This window comes from Spodoptera frugiperda, chromosome 11 (assembly GCF_023101765.2).
Source record: "Spodoptera frugiperda isolate SF20-4 chromosome 11, AGI-APGP_CSIRO_Sfru_2.0, whole genome shotgun sequence".
NCBI lineage: Eukaryota > Metazoa > Arthropoda > Insecta > Lepidoptera > Noctuidae > Spodoptera > Spodoptera frugiperda.
The window spans coordinates 4,653,189-4,667,950 of record NC_064222.1 but is presented as its reverse complement, the minus strand read 5'-3'; the positions used below and the strand labels follow the sequence as shown (position 1 = coordinate 4,667,950).

The window sequence follows — 14,762 nt, the reverse complement described above, 5'->3', positions numbered from 1 at the left end:
GTCGAGTTGCCGAGTCGCTTGGGCGACTGACGACTTTGTGCGCAAGCACCTATTTAAACTTTAGTAAGTCCCAGTCGTCGGTGACTAGTCGACAGTGTGTAATGGTTCTTAACTGTGCAGTTTTAATTGTACAGTCGAACTGTGTAACAACTGAAAGTGTGTCGCCTGTATTAGGGTGCTTACATAAGAAAATGGTCGGTACCGATTGGCGCAGGTATAATATTCCAATATAATCTATCTAAAAAAGGTTATTGCATGCTTGCCGCATGATTATGCGAGAACTGATTTATTTGATACTCGTAATTATTTTTCATTTATAAACTGATAAATTTTGGGTTTATTTTCATTATACATAATTACCGATATTTTTATCTGGCTCACTTATGCATAATATTTATTTACAATTACGATAATTGAAAAAAAAAGTGTTACACTACGGTTATTACATTTTAACCGGCCTAATTAGCGTAAAACACAAATTGTAAGGTTTCTTTTTTATATTATTTTACATAAACCAAAGCAGCCGAACCAGCTTAACCCACCGTTATTGGAAGATGAGAAGGTGCAAGGGTGTCGACTCAGGTTGCGTCCCACAGCTGCGGACTACCTAGCGGGTTTACCGGGGCTCCGGCTCGAAAAACAGGAGTAGGAACGGGGTGGTTTTTAGTCAGTAAGAGTCTGACACTCCCTCTCGCCTAAATGATATTATTATTATGATTTAAAAAAATATTAAATGTATACTTTTGAATGTATAGTATTCCTACGATTTTATTATAAATATTTATAAATAATAATTTAATAAATGAGTTAGATATAATTTTAAATTATTACAAATTACTTATAATAATATTATTTGCAAGGTTAATTGTTTCCAATGATTGGTTCACAATTACACATTACTCTACCAGTCAGCACAAAATGGTTATTTTAACTGTCAAATAAAAACTTTTAAGACATAATTCTCACAAATATTATGAACTTGTTTCTGCCAACGGTTTCGTCCGCGTTCCCGGTGTTGAAAAGTAGCCTATGTGTTATTTCAGACCATTATCTACCCCAAATTTCATTAAATTTTTGAGGTGCTTCAGTAACATACATACACATCGTTACGTTGCACTGTGTACGCGCCGCTACGTCGTACCATTTATGCGCCAGCTACGGCTACGGCCTGCCAGCTACACATTGCTACTTCGCGTCTACTAGGCATCGCCACGTTCCCTCACCCTGCTACGCCGCATCTGCTACGAACCACTACGTCGCACTGGCTACATATCGCTACGACCCTCCAGCTACGCACCGCTGCGTTCCGCTACGCAGCGCTACGGCCCTCCAGCTACACACAGTTACGTCGCGTCTACTACGCATCGGTACGCCGCGCCTGCTACGCACTGGTACGCCTACGCCGTCCCTGCTACGCCCCGCTACGTGACATCCGTTTTTATTTTATAAACACTGCGCCGGCTACGGGTTGCCAGTTAACCATACGCCATGGCTTGCTCTGAGGGTGGGTGATTCTGTCAGTGATCAGATGCTACTCTGCCATCACTATTCTACATTTTTATTTTAACAAAACTTTGCCCCTTACTAGGATATTAACGTTTGTCATACAATTTTACATACACATAACACCTAGACTCGAAATAACAATGGATCATGTAAAGAATTGCTGCGTGTGACGTACACGTTGCACAGCAGCCAGTTGACCATCTACCACGCCAACCGTGCAGTAAAATTTGCATAGTAATACTCTCGATATAAATATTTGGGGTTTTACTCTTCTGAGTCATCTGAAAATGAACTGTCACAGCCAGCTGTTTGATACCCTGATAATCTCATCACACGTTACGTCACTGATAACTGATAGATCCGGATACTATGGTTCCGGGTTACGTCTTGAGAGGCTCTTATCAAATGTGCATGAATGATCAGATGATATATTATGATATGGGTACGAGAGTGGGAAACTGAATCGATGCACTTAGTGCATGTCATCACAACTTATCCTTGGAGCTGCAAACCTCGACCGATATACTAGTAAGATGATTGATTGAACGTTACATGCTTTTTTGTGGAATAGGAGGCAAATGAGCAGACGGATCACCTGATGGTATTGCCGCTCATGAATTCTCGCAACACCATAGAAGGTTACTAGGGTGATTTTCACCAGAGATGTGCTATGCTACATTTATATGGATGCGTTTGGCTTCCACCAATCATATTTCGGTTCAACTAAAATATGTTTTTTATATGGATTGATGCGTGATATGGATGGCTTCCCTACTATCAATACATCGCATACATCATCCTCGCACAGCTACTTAGCTTAGTATCAGTGGAAACGGTCACATAGTTTCACAGCTTAGCTATTACATCTTAATAGCATAGCTACATAGCACATATCTGGTGGAAAAGCACTTAGGTTTCATTCTGCTTCGTTTGACGCAGTATCTTAGTATGCATAGGTTTAATGCCGAGAGATTGGTGTAGGGTTTCAGTTTAAAGTCAGGTAAAGTATTGATTTAGTGGATTATTTGTGAGTTTTTAATTGAAATCATTGCGTGGCTATCTAGCTATCAGGCTACCATGTCGGGCTGCCATCAAAGGTGATCATTTATTATATTCGGTGATCATTTTCTACATATTTTTGGTAAAAGACCTTAAGGTATCAAAGTATTTTCTGGTGGTCATAATATTAAATCCTGAATAAAAACTATGAGTGATATGAATTAAAATAAAACTATAATACTTACATTAACACAGTTTCCTCTTAACACTTCGATTAAAAACTACAACTCTGCTTGCAAGCAAATTGCCACGCACCTTATCGTCAGAAGGTGACAAATGCGTTAAAATATGGCTGTTACATAAACCCTAATATTTATGCTCATTCATTTACATAATCGTCCCTTGTAGTACAGGTTCGATTTCCTAAAACATGACTATTCGTGTTCGGAGCTGTGTTCTGCCTATCGACGTGCGATAATAAAATACGCATTTTTTACAAGTCCTGTTATTTCAGGGCAAATTAAAGAGTTATGTGTAAATTGGTGCGTATTGCGAAACAACTCCAAATATATTGGAGGTAGATAATATTGGGACTCGGAAGGATGTAGTTTTATCATTTTGTCGTTTTGTTTTATCGCCTTGTATAACATAAATTATACTGCCTTGTTAATCGAGTGGTTGCAAGTGTTAATGCTGGGCAAGGGGTCTCGTGTTTGATTTCCGGGTCGGGCTTTGGCTTCTTTCAGTTTCTTTTTCTTTGGTTTTTCGAACTCAGTAGTAGCAAAGAGTCTGGAATTGTATCCTGTATATGGCAATAGGGTTACCCTATTATATGGAACTTATAACACAACTTGTGAAAAGTGACATTGTATAGTGGAATTACGTGCCGTAATGTGCACCTCTGTCTATCCTATCTCTATAAAACCAAAGCCAAAGTCAAGTCAAAATTGTTTATTTCAAATAGACCAGGGCACTTTTGAACGTCAAAAGGTAACACAACACAAGACTAAACGATTAGTGATAAATAAAATTGCAAAAATAAAAAGAAATAATTTATTTCTTTACTTTAACTTTATCTTCAGTTTATCCACAAATCTTAACAAAGAATGGTCATCAGTACCCTTAGTATGAGTTTGCTTTACGTTTAAAGTAACCGAAACGAGAGCGCGTTGGCCGCTCTGATTGGTTGGTTTATTCGAGCCGGCCAATCAGAGCGTCGAAACCAAACCAAACTCATACTAAGGGTACAGTCCAATCCGGAGGTCGGTTATATACAGAATGACATCAATCCTTCGTTGGCTACTTCAGCCCAATTCAGTACATGGTTGATACGCATATGAGGATTCTGATTTTTGACTGAAATACAAACAAAATTAATTGTATTAGGTGTTAAAACCCGTTGTTCCACACTAGGATTTTCTCCTGTGTCGTGGGTGCGTACACATACATTTAAGTTCACATACACAAGCCACCCAGACCCGATACAACAATTCCTGGATCACACAAAGAGTTGCTCCGTGCGGGAATCGAACCCGCTACACGTTACACAGCAGCCGGTTGCCCAGCGACCGCGCCAATCGTGCAGTCATTATCCGTGTTTTACCATTATTTAGACAATTAAAGGCAATTTGAAAGGCTTTTAAATTTTGCCCATATGATGTCACAGTCTTGTGACCTGAAATTAGTCGAGTAACCTCGTTGAACATTTACACTGATGCAAGCAAAACCTTTAACAGATCTCTTAAAAGATATTAGAACCATCAAAAACATCCTGTAAAAAGTCCAAGTCTCGCAACTCAGTTTTCCTACCGTAAAAAGTTGCACGGTCCATATGTAATACCAATTCGGTAATTTTATTTAATCCATTGATCGACTTGGCCATTGCATGTAATTTACACTGATGCAAGCAAAACCTTTAACAGATCTCTTAAAAGAAAAAATAAATAATATCTTACCGACAATCCTAACAAACTGTTTAGTGGGACGATCCAGGATTGGCCATGTCGGTCTTCCATGGACAAAGTGGGTAGTACATGGTATTAGCTTGTGGCGTTCCTGTGGACAAGTTTAAAGTACTTTTTACTTTAAAAACGTGAAAGGTTGTGATAACCATTTTTTGAAGGTCCAACACTTGCGGCAGAGGATTCTAGGGTTTTTTTTTATAATAACTATCGTGAGTACAGACCTTTCTCTATTAATTTACGTGAGTAAACCGTGATTTTTAGTTAATTTAGTATGTCTGACCTAAGAGAATTTTTAATATTTGTAGTAAATTGCATATTATCTACGTGTATGCGTTCTGTGTCTTGTGGCACGATGATGGATCAGCAAATGTACTAAATAACTACCAAGATCCTTTATACAGCTTTAAGTAATATATGGTAAATACATAAAATAAAAATTACTTGGTCCCAAATATTTTTTCTGATGATTTTAGGTTCCTGTCGATCGGAGCGAGCTGACTTAGGATTGTAGTCAGGTGGGTGGTACAGCATGTCGTAGGCGCAGAGGGGAGCTGCTTTTGGCTTCCAATTTGTGTTGAAGAAGGTCTTCTTTGATATCGGGATTATCATGCTAGTCCTCATCCTTTCTGGAAGCCTTATCGTCGTCGTCAGCGTCTTCTCATCTATGTCCTCTATCTCCATTTTGTCACTGACTCCCACTGGCTTCCACTTTCATTAAAATATCCAACAATAGAATTTCAACTTCTAATAATTGACTGTCGCTAGTTGGATGGTAATCATTAGTTAAGATGCTCATTTAATTTTTGTTATGGTGTGCTTAAACGTCTACAGAATTAAAAATTTTGTAAATACTAAATAGTGAACATGATTATGATAACCTTAATGAATAAAAATAATGTGTGACATTTAGATTTTTGTCTTTGGCTATTGTTAGATAGGACCTCTTTTTCGTAAACGTTTTGGTCGTTTGTAAACATACACTATTATTTATGACAACAAAAAAGAAAAACAAGTGATGTCAACTGATGTTGCCAAACTATCATCAGTGTCAAAATTTTACTCCCGAAAAATGTGGCTTCGTAGTGATAATATTTGTTTTTAATATTGTTTAATGTAGCCTCGAAATTCATTATGGACTGTTACAGCGCTGAGTCTGAATTTATCGGTCAGATTTAATTTTTGTTTTGTCTTTATAAAAATTGTTGGTTTTATTTTGTTCTGTGATTTTATTTGTATATTTTTTTATTTGTAGAATCACTGGACTTTTTGAGTCCGCCAGTGAAAAGGCTTCATACTAGCAGAGAGTTTGGTAGTGTGTATAACACTGAGGCAAACGACGTGCACTTGTTGCGAGGGCTTCGGAACAAGTTCGCTCGACGAGCGTCCAGCTCCACAAAGAATATTAAACCTATTGTTAAAACTAGCACCGACTCCTCTACCTCACTGGTTCTTAAGAAAACTTCCGAGAGACAGGTCAGTCTATTGAGATCATTATCACTTTACCAACATTTTATGTTTCGTTAACACAATACTAGTCTAATACTTACATACATTAAATATTTTTCAGCAGATACTAGAACACTACTCAATCGTAAGTTACACAAGCTTACAGCATCCGGAAAACGAAACACCTTCCGTGTTAGAATCGAAAAGAAGTCCGAACATTGTTGAGAAACCTCTAATCAAAGTCACGGTCATACCTAAAACGGACCAAATACAGACATCGAAACTACTTCGGAAAAGGAGATACGTGCCAAAGAAGATACAGAGCACCACATCGAACCACGAGAACTCGGTACAGACCAAGAACGTGTACTTAATAGTAGCAGGTCGAAGGAGAGAGAAGATATATGAGATCAAGACCACAGGCAGTGCGAAGTTCTCATCCGACCACGACAGTTACATAAAAGATGATGAAATACCCATCAAAGAACTATCGAATTTCAAACATCTGATCCAGTCCTTAAACATGGATCGAAAGAAGAAGAAAGAGAAAAAGGAAAAGAAGGCATTGATGGACAGCAGTGATGCTCCCCAACAGACCCAACAGACGTCTGCCGACTGGAGGTACCCGAGCTGCAAGGACTGCTTGTGTGGCGACGAATCGAATGAGTCGCCGAAGAAAAGTCGAGTAAAGATCTTTGGGCAGTTCGGTATATCTGAAGATGAGAAATATGTGCTCAGATACGGAGCTACCATTAACGACAAACAAGGTACAGTTGTTATATAAACTTATTATTTTGTATAAATAGATATAAAAGTTGTGATGATTATGATTAATCATAGAGAGTAGCAGGTAGCGTCTACCTGCGGCTTCGCACGGGGTAAAAAGTGACCTATATGTTATTCCAGACCATAATCTACCCCTGTTCCAAATTTCATCTCGATCCCTTCAACTGTTTTGACGTGAAAACCTGGGCTTATAATTTCTTATTATAAGTTTGAAATCGCCAATCTGCATTGAGCAAGCGTGGTGATGAATGCTTTTAAATCTTCTCCGTACGAGAAGCTAGTTATAGGCTGTTGATGTGATGTGATGTGATGATTTCTAAATTCAGCTATCACATTAGTAACCATAAACTATGAAGTTCCCGTAGCTGTGGACTGCCTAGCGGGTTACAGGGGCTCCGGCTCGAAAAGCAGGGAGTAGAAACGTGGTGGTTTTTAGTGCAGTAAGAGTTTGGCGCTCCCTCGCCCTAGGCGGGAGAAGTCATTGGATAATTTCCCCCCTTAGAAAAATTATGAAGTTTAATTCAATTATTGTATTGTTCCAGTTTTATCAGACGTCGCTCAGCTAACGAGAGACTTTTCACCGATTATTGCCACAACTTCATACGGCACCACAGACGCACAATCATCGTAAGTTTTATTTTAATATCTCATAACAAATTAATATTGAGTGAGTATTATACGCACTTTTACTCGTAATTTTATTTACGTTATTTTAGCTATTATATTGATTTGCTTTTAAATTTATTATATCATTTTACACGACCCTCAGGTTGCAAAAAGACTCGTGCATACAGGCTGACCATAACGCAAGCTATGATAAGCCTCCTGTCGCAGAAGAACCCAGGTAAAATATTATTACTAAGCTAAACTTTAAGTTCTTCTAAAGTATTAATAAAATATGTCAAAATAGCTTTTAGTTACAGCAAAGAATCGCATGGAACTCAAGTCAATTTCAATGTGCAGTGCAATGTAGCTATGATGAAAGCGAGGAGTTCATCATTTTCCGACAAAAAAGTCCAGTGCAGTTACAGCTTTGGGCCCACAAATAAGTCAGAGCAAAATACCATAAAAGACTGCCAGAGCCCCCTTGTCATAATATCAGTTTACCCAAAATCGAGCCCAGAAGATACTGTGCAGTCAGCCAATAGCCCTGATGCTATAAGAAGTCCTTCACCAACAAGAATGGCAACGTACACGAGTAATCATGTAACGAAGACAGAGAAGACTACAAAAAGAGGTGCATCTGAAACAAAAAAGAGAAGTCCTGCAGCTAGTCGATCACCGTCACCTGTAAAAAAGGTTCTAGAAGAATCAGTAAGAACACAAGTCAGTGAAAAAAAAAGTCCAGACAGGCAAAAAGCACTCAGAGCCATAAAAGAAAAGATACAAGAGAAGGACAAATTATTAAAACACGACCCTAGTCCGCGAAAGCCTCCATCAAAGTTCAATACGGCTAATTCTACTCAGTTCGCCAAAAATCAGCAGAATATAACTGTATCAAATGCAACACAAGTCTCTAAAAAAAACCCATTGCACGCTTTGTCTAATGCGACGCAAGTTTCGAATAAAAATAATCAAGTATACCAGGCGTCCAACGGAACACAAGTGTCTGTGAGGAAGCGGCAGACTTACACCGTGTCCAACGCAACCCAGTACTCGGATGAGCCACAGAGTATGGCGTCCAACGGAACGCAGTTCGTAGATAATAATGTAACAGAAAGTATACCAGAAATAGCTCCAGTGAAACATCCCAGGAATATTGTCGCCACTCCATCTTCTAAGTATACAAAAAAGCCTTCACCAATGAGATTTCCTAGAACTGCCCAGGTATCCAATGCTACCCAGGTACCTAAAAGTCCGCAATTCTTTGCAAGTAACGGTACACAAGTATCAGAAAGGGATCCCTACGCGGGATCGAAATCTAACTGGACGCAAATCTCAAAAAAACAACAAAATCCTTATTCGACGCGGCTGCACAGAAATCAGGAAACTTATACTGTACCCAATGCATCCCAGATTTACGAAGATGAGGAGTATTCGAGAACTACTACGAACAGAATAAATGAAATGGGAACTAATACAGAGCACGTCCGAAAAAAAAGAACAATAGTCGAGTCGTATACAAAGCAACTAACTGATCAAATGAGCCAGAAGGATTCCATTCCCGCAAGGTTTGATAATTCTAAAGTTACAATAAATATAGACGGCGATGGAGAATACTACGATGTCTTGTTCAATCAAGATAAACGGTCGACAGACGTGACAATCCGAAAGACGTTAAAAGATATGGGTTCACAGAAATATGAAGAGGAACAGGAATGTTCAGTGTCGTTAGAGAATTTCATGTATGTGCCCGAGATTATTGTAGAAAAAGAAGAGAGCGAACCTCAAAATGATTCGCAATCGAAGTCCTTGTCTATTTATAATAATGTAAGTATCTGTAGATTGGAGCACCAAATGTGCGAACATCACAGAGCACCATAATCTTTTCACTTGCTTGACATAAGGTATAGTTTGTCAATGATATTCATATATTAAAATTTCACCATAGTCATCTTTAGAAATGACTCGATTGGCTGACAAATGGCTCCCTAGATGTATCAATCCAAACCCTTTTTCCTTTCAGCCTACAGACGATGAGTTTGCTATAGACAATCAAGTTTCAAGACTTACCATACGAGATAGTCTTGAGATTTCCCACAGGTAGATTTATTTTTTATTGCTTTTTAAAGTTTCGGGTTCACTCTTTGATATTTTTTGCCATTCAACATTGTGATTAACATAATACAGTACTTTATTAATCATATTTCTATAAATACTAGGCGTGAAGATAGAGGTATCCACAATACCTTAAAGAACACTCAAACTTGTTTCACGGCTCAGATTGCCACCACTCTTCCAGATGCAACGGAATTCTTCGGTGAGACGAATGTATTTAGATTGGTTATTCACTAGTATATGTATACCTACTAAATCTTTCACGATATTAAAGGCAAAATAGTCATCATTATTATCATCTCCGTGTAGTGTTTATTTCTCTTCAATGTCTAACTTCTATAGTGTATCCTTAGAAAAAAAGATAGATCAATGAATTTAATATAATAGTACCCATATTAAGAACTTGAATGTTGCAGCTCCAATCAAGCACTTTATCGGCGACGACTGTTCCATCACTGACCCCGTCGAGAGAGATAAACAGATCAGGCAACTCCTTGGTGTCGATAAATTGAAACACAGTTTCACAGGATCTCAGCAGGTATGAAAATGTGGCTGTTATTTAGCAATTCCTAAATGTAGCAGGTAGCTTATAATCGTTACTAATAGGTAGGGGCGAGTTAAACCTAGAAAACGCCTTACGCAAGCACCTCATAGGCTTAGACACTCTATTGGGCAAGCGCGTCTCGCGGCGCCCTTCTTTTACCTAGCACCCTAGGCATTTGTTTAGTATGTTTTAGGGATAATAAGGTTCTGCAAATAGGTCTGAACATGATACGCAAATTTTTTGAAATTAGCATCTCCCATTTTTTCTACATTTGGACAGTTAGTAGTTTCAAAGTAGTTCCTTCCCTCGCCACAGATTGTGATTCGCTAAATGCTGCGGTTGTGTAAATTTTATATATGTTTTATGGGATATGGCGGCTCAAACGATTAGAAGGATGACCTGATGGTAAGCTACTGGCACCGCTTATGAGCACCTGCTATATCAGACGAGTTACAAGTGCGTTTTCAGCCTTAGGGTAGGGGCTCGGGTGTCAGGCCGTGGTAGCACTCCGGACAAGCTTCTCTAGTTATTTAAGAGATCGGCCTCATCTAGTTATTTAAGAGATTGACGTGTAAAAGTGTTATTTTATAACCTATTTGCAAAATAAATATCATTTATCATTTCTCACTTGTCCATTCGCATCGAAGCATATTAGATACCTACAGAAATTTATTGATTTTCTAATTTATTTTTTATTTTGTAACTTACTCAGTTTTCTATTTTTAGGCTCGTTACTCTGACAACAGCAGTCGCATTCCCTATCAGTGTATCTACAGAAAAGAATGGTTGTGAATTTTATTTTTATTTTCTCATGTTATGGTAAAAGCACCGGTAATGAATGGCTATTACTGGTGCCCGATTAAAGGGGATTGTAGTTGTTTTAAATTTTCTCCTTGACTTTAAACTGAATTGATGTTCTTTCTTCAATGTATTTTTTTGGGGTGACATCACTAGAAGTTAATAAAATTGTGTGCATCAGTAATGGACCTTAGCAATAGTTTTATTGCATTGTAGATCATTAAATAGTTTATGATATTTCCATAATTCCAATATCAGGCATTCAATCAAATTAAAACTAACCATATTCCACAACTTTGCCAGTATTTGTCTCATACTGACATATAACTTGATCTTTATTGGTGCTTTTACCGTAATACATTTATTTCTAATACAACTTCCTTTTTTCTTTTAGCAAAAATAGTGAACTCACAGAAATTAATTTTGAGTTTCAAAAAGTGCTACCCTGTTTCAAGTCACGACAATCAAAAAATCAAGCATCTGTTTCGATTCAATGCCGTCAATCAAGCATTTTAAGAACACCACGTAGTTACTATTCAGTCGTAGACACTTGTGAGAAGTGTTGTGAGAGTCCTCGCCCCCTGCCGCTCCAAGTGCCCTGCGATGACACAGTAAGTGGCATCAGCATAAGGACAGTACGGCGTCCGCCGCAGAAACAAGATTCATGTAAAAGTTTCGAAAGAGAAAAATCTGCTATCTATCAGCAATTGGTATTAAACAGAAATATTCAAGTTTTCCTTCAAGTTGATCAATTTTCCAAGCAAAAACCCATAATCCTTTCACGAAAACAATATGATAAAGTTAAGAAAACTATTCAAAAAACAATAAGTGTGAAGAAAAGTAGCCATGACAAACGAAAATGTATACCTGTCAAACGCGACAGAAGCGAGGCTTACTATGAACGCCCGGCAAGTGAGGTTTCCTTGAAAATGAAATCTAAAAATAATAAACGCCAGAAACTGTTCAGCAAACGTTCTCAGTGCACCGTGATCAGACCACCCGAGGATCCGTCGTGTTGTAAGCATGGACCTGAACCTCATGACAGATATCCAGGAGCTGAAGCTGCCAGGTACGAGATGTATGGCAAACGAGGGGGACCTGAGATGTATGGTAGACCTGAGGCGTATGGTAGACCTGAGGCGTATGGCAGACCTGAGGCGTATGGTAGACCTGAGATGTATGGTAGACCTGAGGTGTATGGTAGATATGAGAAATTCGGGGATCCAGACAAATTTGGCATGCGCGACAGAGAACAACGTGAGGAAAATGAGATGTCTCGTAAACCGGAGAGACGACTGTCTGGTAAGCGCAAAGGGTCTGGTAAACGCGAAAAGTCTGATAAACGCGAAGAGTCTGGTAAACGCGAAGAGTCTGGTAAACGCGAAAAGTCTGATAAACGCGAAGATTCTGGTAAACGCGAAGAGTCTGGTAAACGCGAAGAGTCTGGTAAACGCGAAGAATCTGGTAAACGCGAAGAGTCTGGTAAACGCGAAAAGTCTGATAAACGCGAAAGGTCTGATAAACGCAATAAGTCTGATAAACGCGAAAAGTCTGATAAACGCGAAAGGTCTGATAGACTGGCTGATAAAAACGAGAAACCTGAGGAGTCACGTAACCGCGAGGAATCTGGAAGTTCCGACAAAGTTGATGAACCTGAGTCACAAGAAAATCTCGAGGCGTCTCGTAAACGCAACAGATCATCATCTGGTCAACGTGAAAAATCTCCAGCGTCTAGTAAAAGCAGGAAATCTGTGTCATCTGGTAAACATGGGAAATCTGGTAAACATAGGAAATCTGGTAAACGTCCGAAATCTGGGTCATCTGGTAAAGGTGAGAAATCTGACTCAAAGGAAGAATCTGAAGAATCAGGCGAACAAAATGAACCTAAAGGGCCAATCAAACGCCAGAAAAGTATTGTGTCTGTTGGTGAAGTAAGAACGAAAAAACTGAAAGAAAAAGACGTCAACAGGGAAATAAAAATGGCACCATTAAGATACGAAAAATACGCACAAGTTGAAGTCAAATGTTCTATAGACAATTGTAGAAAATATACAGATGACAGACTATGGGCTCATCTTCCGAAATGTAAAACAGATAAACAACAAATGAAAAGGGATAAGAAAAGAGCTGCGAGAGAAAAGAGAGAACATAAAAAATTAAGAAAAATTAAAGTTTATACAATAGATAATTATGATGACAGTTCTCGTTTTGGTGCTGGTGATGAAGATAGCAGATACAATAAAAAACATGAGCACAAGGGGGTATGGGCGGTCGAACACACATCTACACCAAAAATACAACAGCGGAACGCAGAATGTTTCACAAACATGGACGTTGGAACAGGCGGAGACGAGGTGAACAGTAGTAGTACTTCAGAACAAGTAGAAGATCTCGATCGTCTAAGTGAGCAAAGATCACCCAGTGTCTACGCACCTAGTAATGACCAAGAACAAAGCGTGGCTGAATGTAACGATTCTGTAGATATTGAACAACAAGAGACTGAAATGAAGACTTTTGTTTTATTTAATGCAGATAATACAAATGATGATATGAAAGATGGTGACTACGACACACGCACTAGAAAAACTGTGTCTTCCGTAGAAATTCGTTACGCAAGCGTTGCATATATGAAGCAAGTAGCGTACTCATCGACAGACGTCGGAGCATTATCCAATTCAAGTTTATCTCATGTCAAATCATTTCATACCATATTTAGAGGTGAGTGTGAGAAGATAAATATGTACACAGCTAATATTGATACATCAATATCGAAAAATATTGTTTAGTTTTCTGTACAAAGACTGTCAAAAGCTTTTCAAAAGTGGCCGTTTTCAAGAACACGCATCCGTAGATTATCTACTTACTGATTCTACCACCTCGATGGTGGAACGACGATGATGATTAAACATTATAATACAAAGCCGCACCCCATACTAGACATATCTTCTTGATAACTAGGAATATATTGTTTTTTCAGGGCACAGGAAATCAGCTACACCCAACCTAGGAACGTCAGCCTACTCTTTATATTCAGAGGAAGGCTATAACTCAGAAAATAAGTCTGTTAAGTATATAATTGAGCCGCAGGATTCAAAGCCAAAGCGACCGTTTTTAAGAAGATTAATGTCGTGCCTAGTCATGCGGTCGGCCAGGGATTCAGAGCTGAAGTTACCGACAGGGCCTGTACTCGAAGATCCGCCCAGCGTCAACAGTTCTATCGATTCCTATCACATCAGCACTTCATTAGGGGTTAGTATTTCTTGAGTCGTAATCCTTCTTTCAACCCGTGGTCCGTGTTATAAAGTAAACATAGCCCAAACGTCGACTGAAAGAAAATACCTTTATATTTTTTTTATATACATAATGGGTAGACGTTTGGCCGCTATCTCGCCTGATGGTGGCCCATAAGCAACCTATTCACTATGAACCTCTTGCGATAACTGCGGTTGTATGAAAACTGTGAGACAGCAAAATGCTATGTTTTTAAATCAGGCGCCTTTATTAATTCACGTTGTTTTTCAGGCTGTGGAAATAAGTTCGTCGATCTACGACACGTCAGCATCGTTCTACAGCAACCACACAATCCTTCCAGTGAACAGTAAAATTAAAAGAGGTTTCTTCAGTTCAGTGAGAGGGTTTCTAACAAACCGTAAGAGTTGATGCTGTAATGTTTTTGACTGTTTATTTTTATACTTTGTACATTTAATGAACGTGTATTCTTGACTGTGCTTGTCTACTGTTTTATGATGAAAAGTATATTTAAACATAATAATTTGAGTTTGTTTTATTACAATTTTGGTTGATTAAATTACCTTATAGTAAGTTAACTGGTTATGAGGTCCTATAGTCCAGGTTAAAGATAAAGGGATCAAATACATCATTTTCGATGGCTCCCTGTAAATGATGGCGCAATTAAATTGTCAATCAATCTTTCATTTATGTACCAGACGAAATGTAGTAACCTTACGTCGTTGCCTTATGATAGTGTTCTGTAAGAGAGT

At 38.6% G+C, this 14,762-nt stretch overlaps 2 protein-coding genes across 6 annotated transcripts; one reads left to right on the top strand and one right to left on the bottom strand.

Annotated features, from left to right (window-relative positions):
* Positions 1-3,441: 3,441 nt before the first annotated feature.
* Positions 3,442-5,343, bottom strand: LOC118274929 (uncharacterized). Its single transcript, XM_035592725.2, has 3 exons — positions 4,911-5,343; positions 4,461-4,560; positions 3,442-3,861 (listed from the first exon to the last, which is right to left on the bottom strand). Exons 1-3 carry the CDS (start codon positions 5,148-5,150, stop codon positions 3,773-3,775), a joined length of 429 nt encoding a protein of 142 aa, XP_035448618.1. The 5' UTR covers positions 5,151-5,343; the 3' UTR covers positions 3,442-3,772.
* Positions 5,344-5,474: 131 nt separating this feature from the next.
* On the top strand, positions 5,475-14,533 carry LOC118274927 (uncharacterized). Of its 5 annotated transcripts, none has more exons than XM_035592720.2 (13): positions 5,475-5,634; positions 5,722-5,942; positions 6,040-6,682; positions 7,244-7,328; positions 7,471-7,545; positions 7,619-9,131; positions 9,328-9,404; positions 9,524-9,621; positions 9,836-9,957; positions 10,690-10,748; positions 11,156-13,479; positions 13,739-14,010; positions 14,284-14,533. In XM_035592720.2, the coding sequence occupies exons 1-13, from the start codon at positions 5,601-5,603 to the stop codon at positions 14,419-14,421; spliced, it is 5,661 nt and encodes a 1,886-aa protein (XP_035448613.2). In that variant the 5' UTR covers positions 5,475-5,600; the 3' UTR covers positions 14,422-14,533. The 5 variants fall into 5 exon arrangements, with proteins under 5 accessions (XP_035448613.2, XP_035448614.2, XP_035448612.2 ...); XM_035592721.2 differs by having other exon boundaries at positions 6,037-6,682; positions 7,625-9,131; XM_035592719.2 differs by having other exon boundaries at positions 6,037-6,682.
* The last annotated feature ends 229 nt before the right edge of the window (positions 14,534-14,762 follow it).

Coding starts and splice junctions, on each gene's coding strand:
- LOC118274929 (XM_035592725.2), bottom strand. CDS start 5,150: ATGGAGATAGAGGACATAGATGAGAAGACGCTGACGACGACGATAAGG. Junction 4,561..4,910: donor GAAAAAATATTTGGGACCAA/GTAATTTTTATT, acceptor ACTTGTCCACAG/GAACGCCACAAGCTAATACC. Junction 3,862..4,460: donor ACAGTTTGTTAGGATTGTCG/GTAAGATATTAT, acceptor TTTGTATTTCAG/TCAAAAATCAGAATCCTCAT.
- LOC118274927 (XM_035592719.2), top strand. CDS start 5,601: ATGGACTGTTACAGCGCTGAGTCTGAATTTATCG. Junction 9,622..9,835: donor AGATGCAACGGAATTCTTCG/GTGAGACGAATG, acceptor TGAATGTTGCAG/CTCCAATCAAGCACTTTATC. Junction 10,749..11,155: donor TGTATCTACAGAAAAGAATG/GTTGTGAATTTT, acceptor TTTTTCTTTTAG/CAAAAATAGTGAACTCACAG.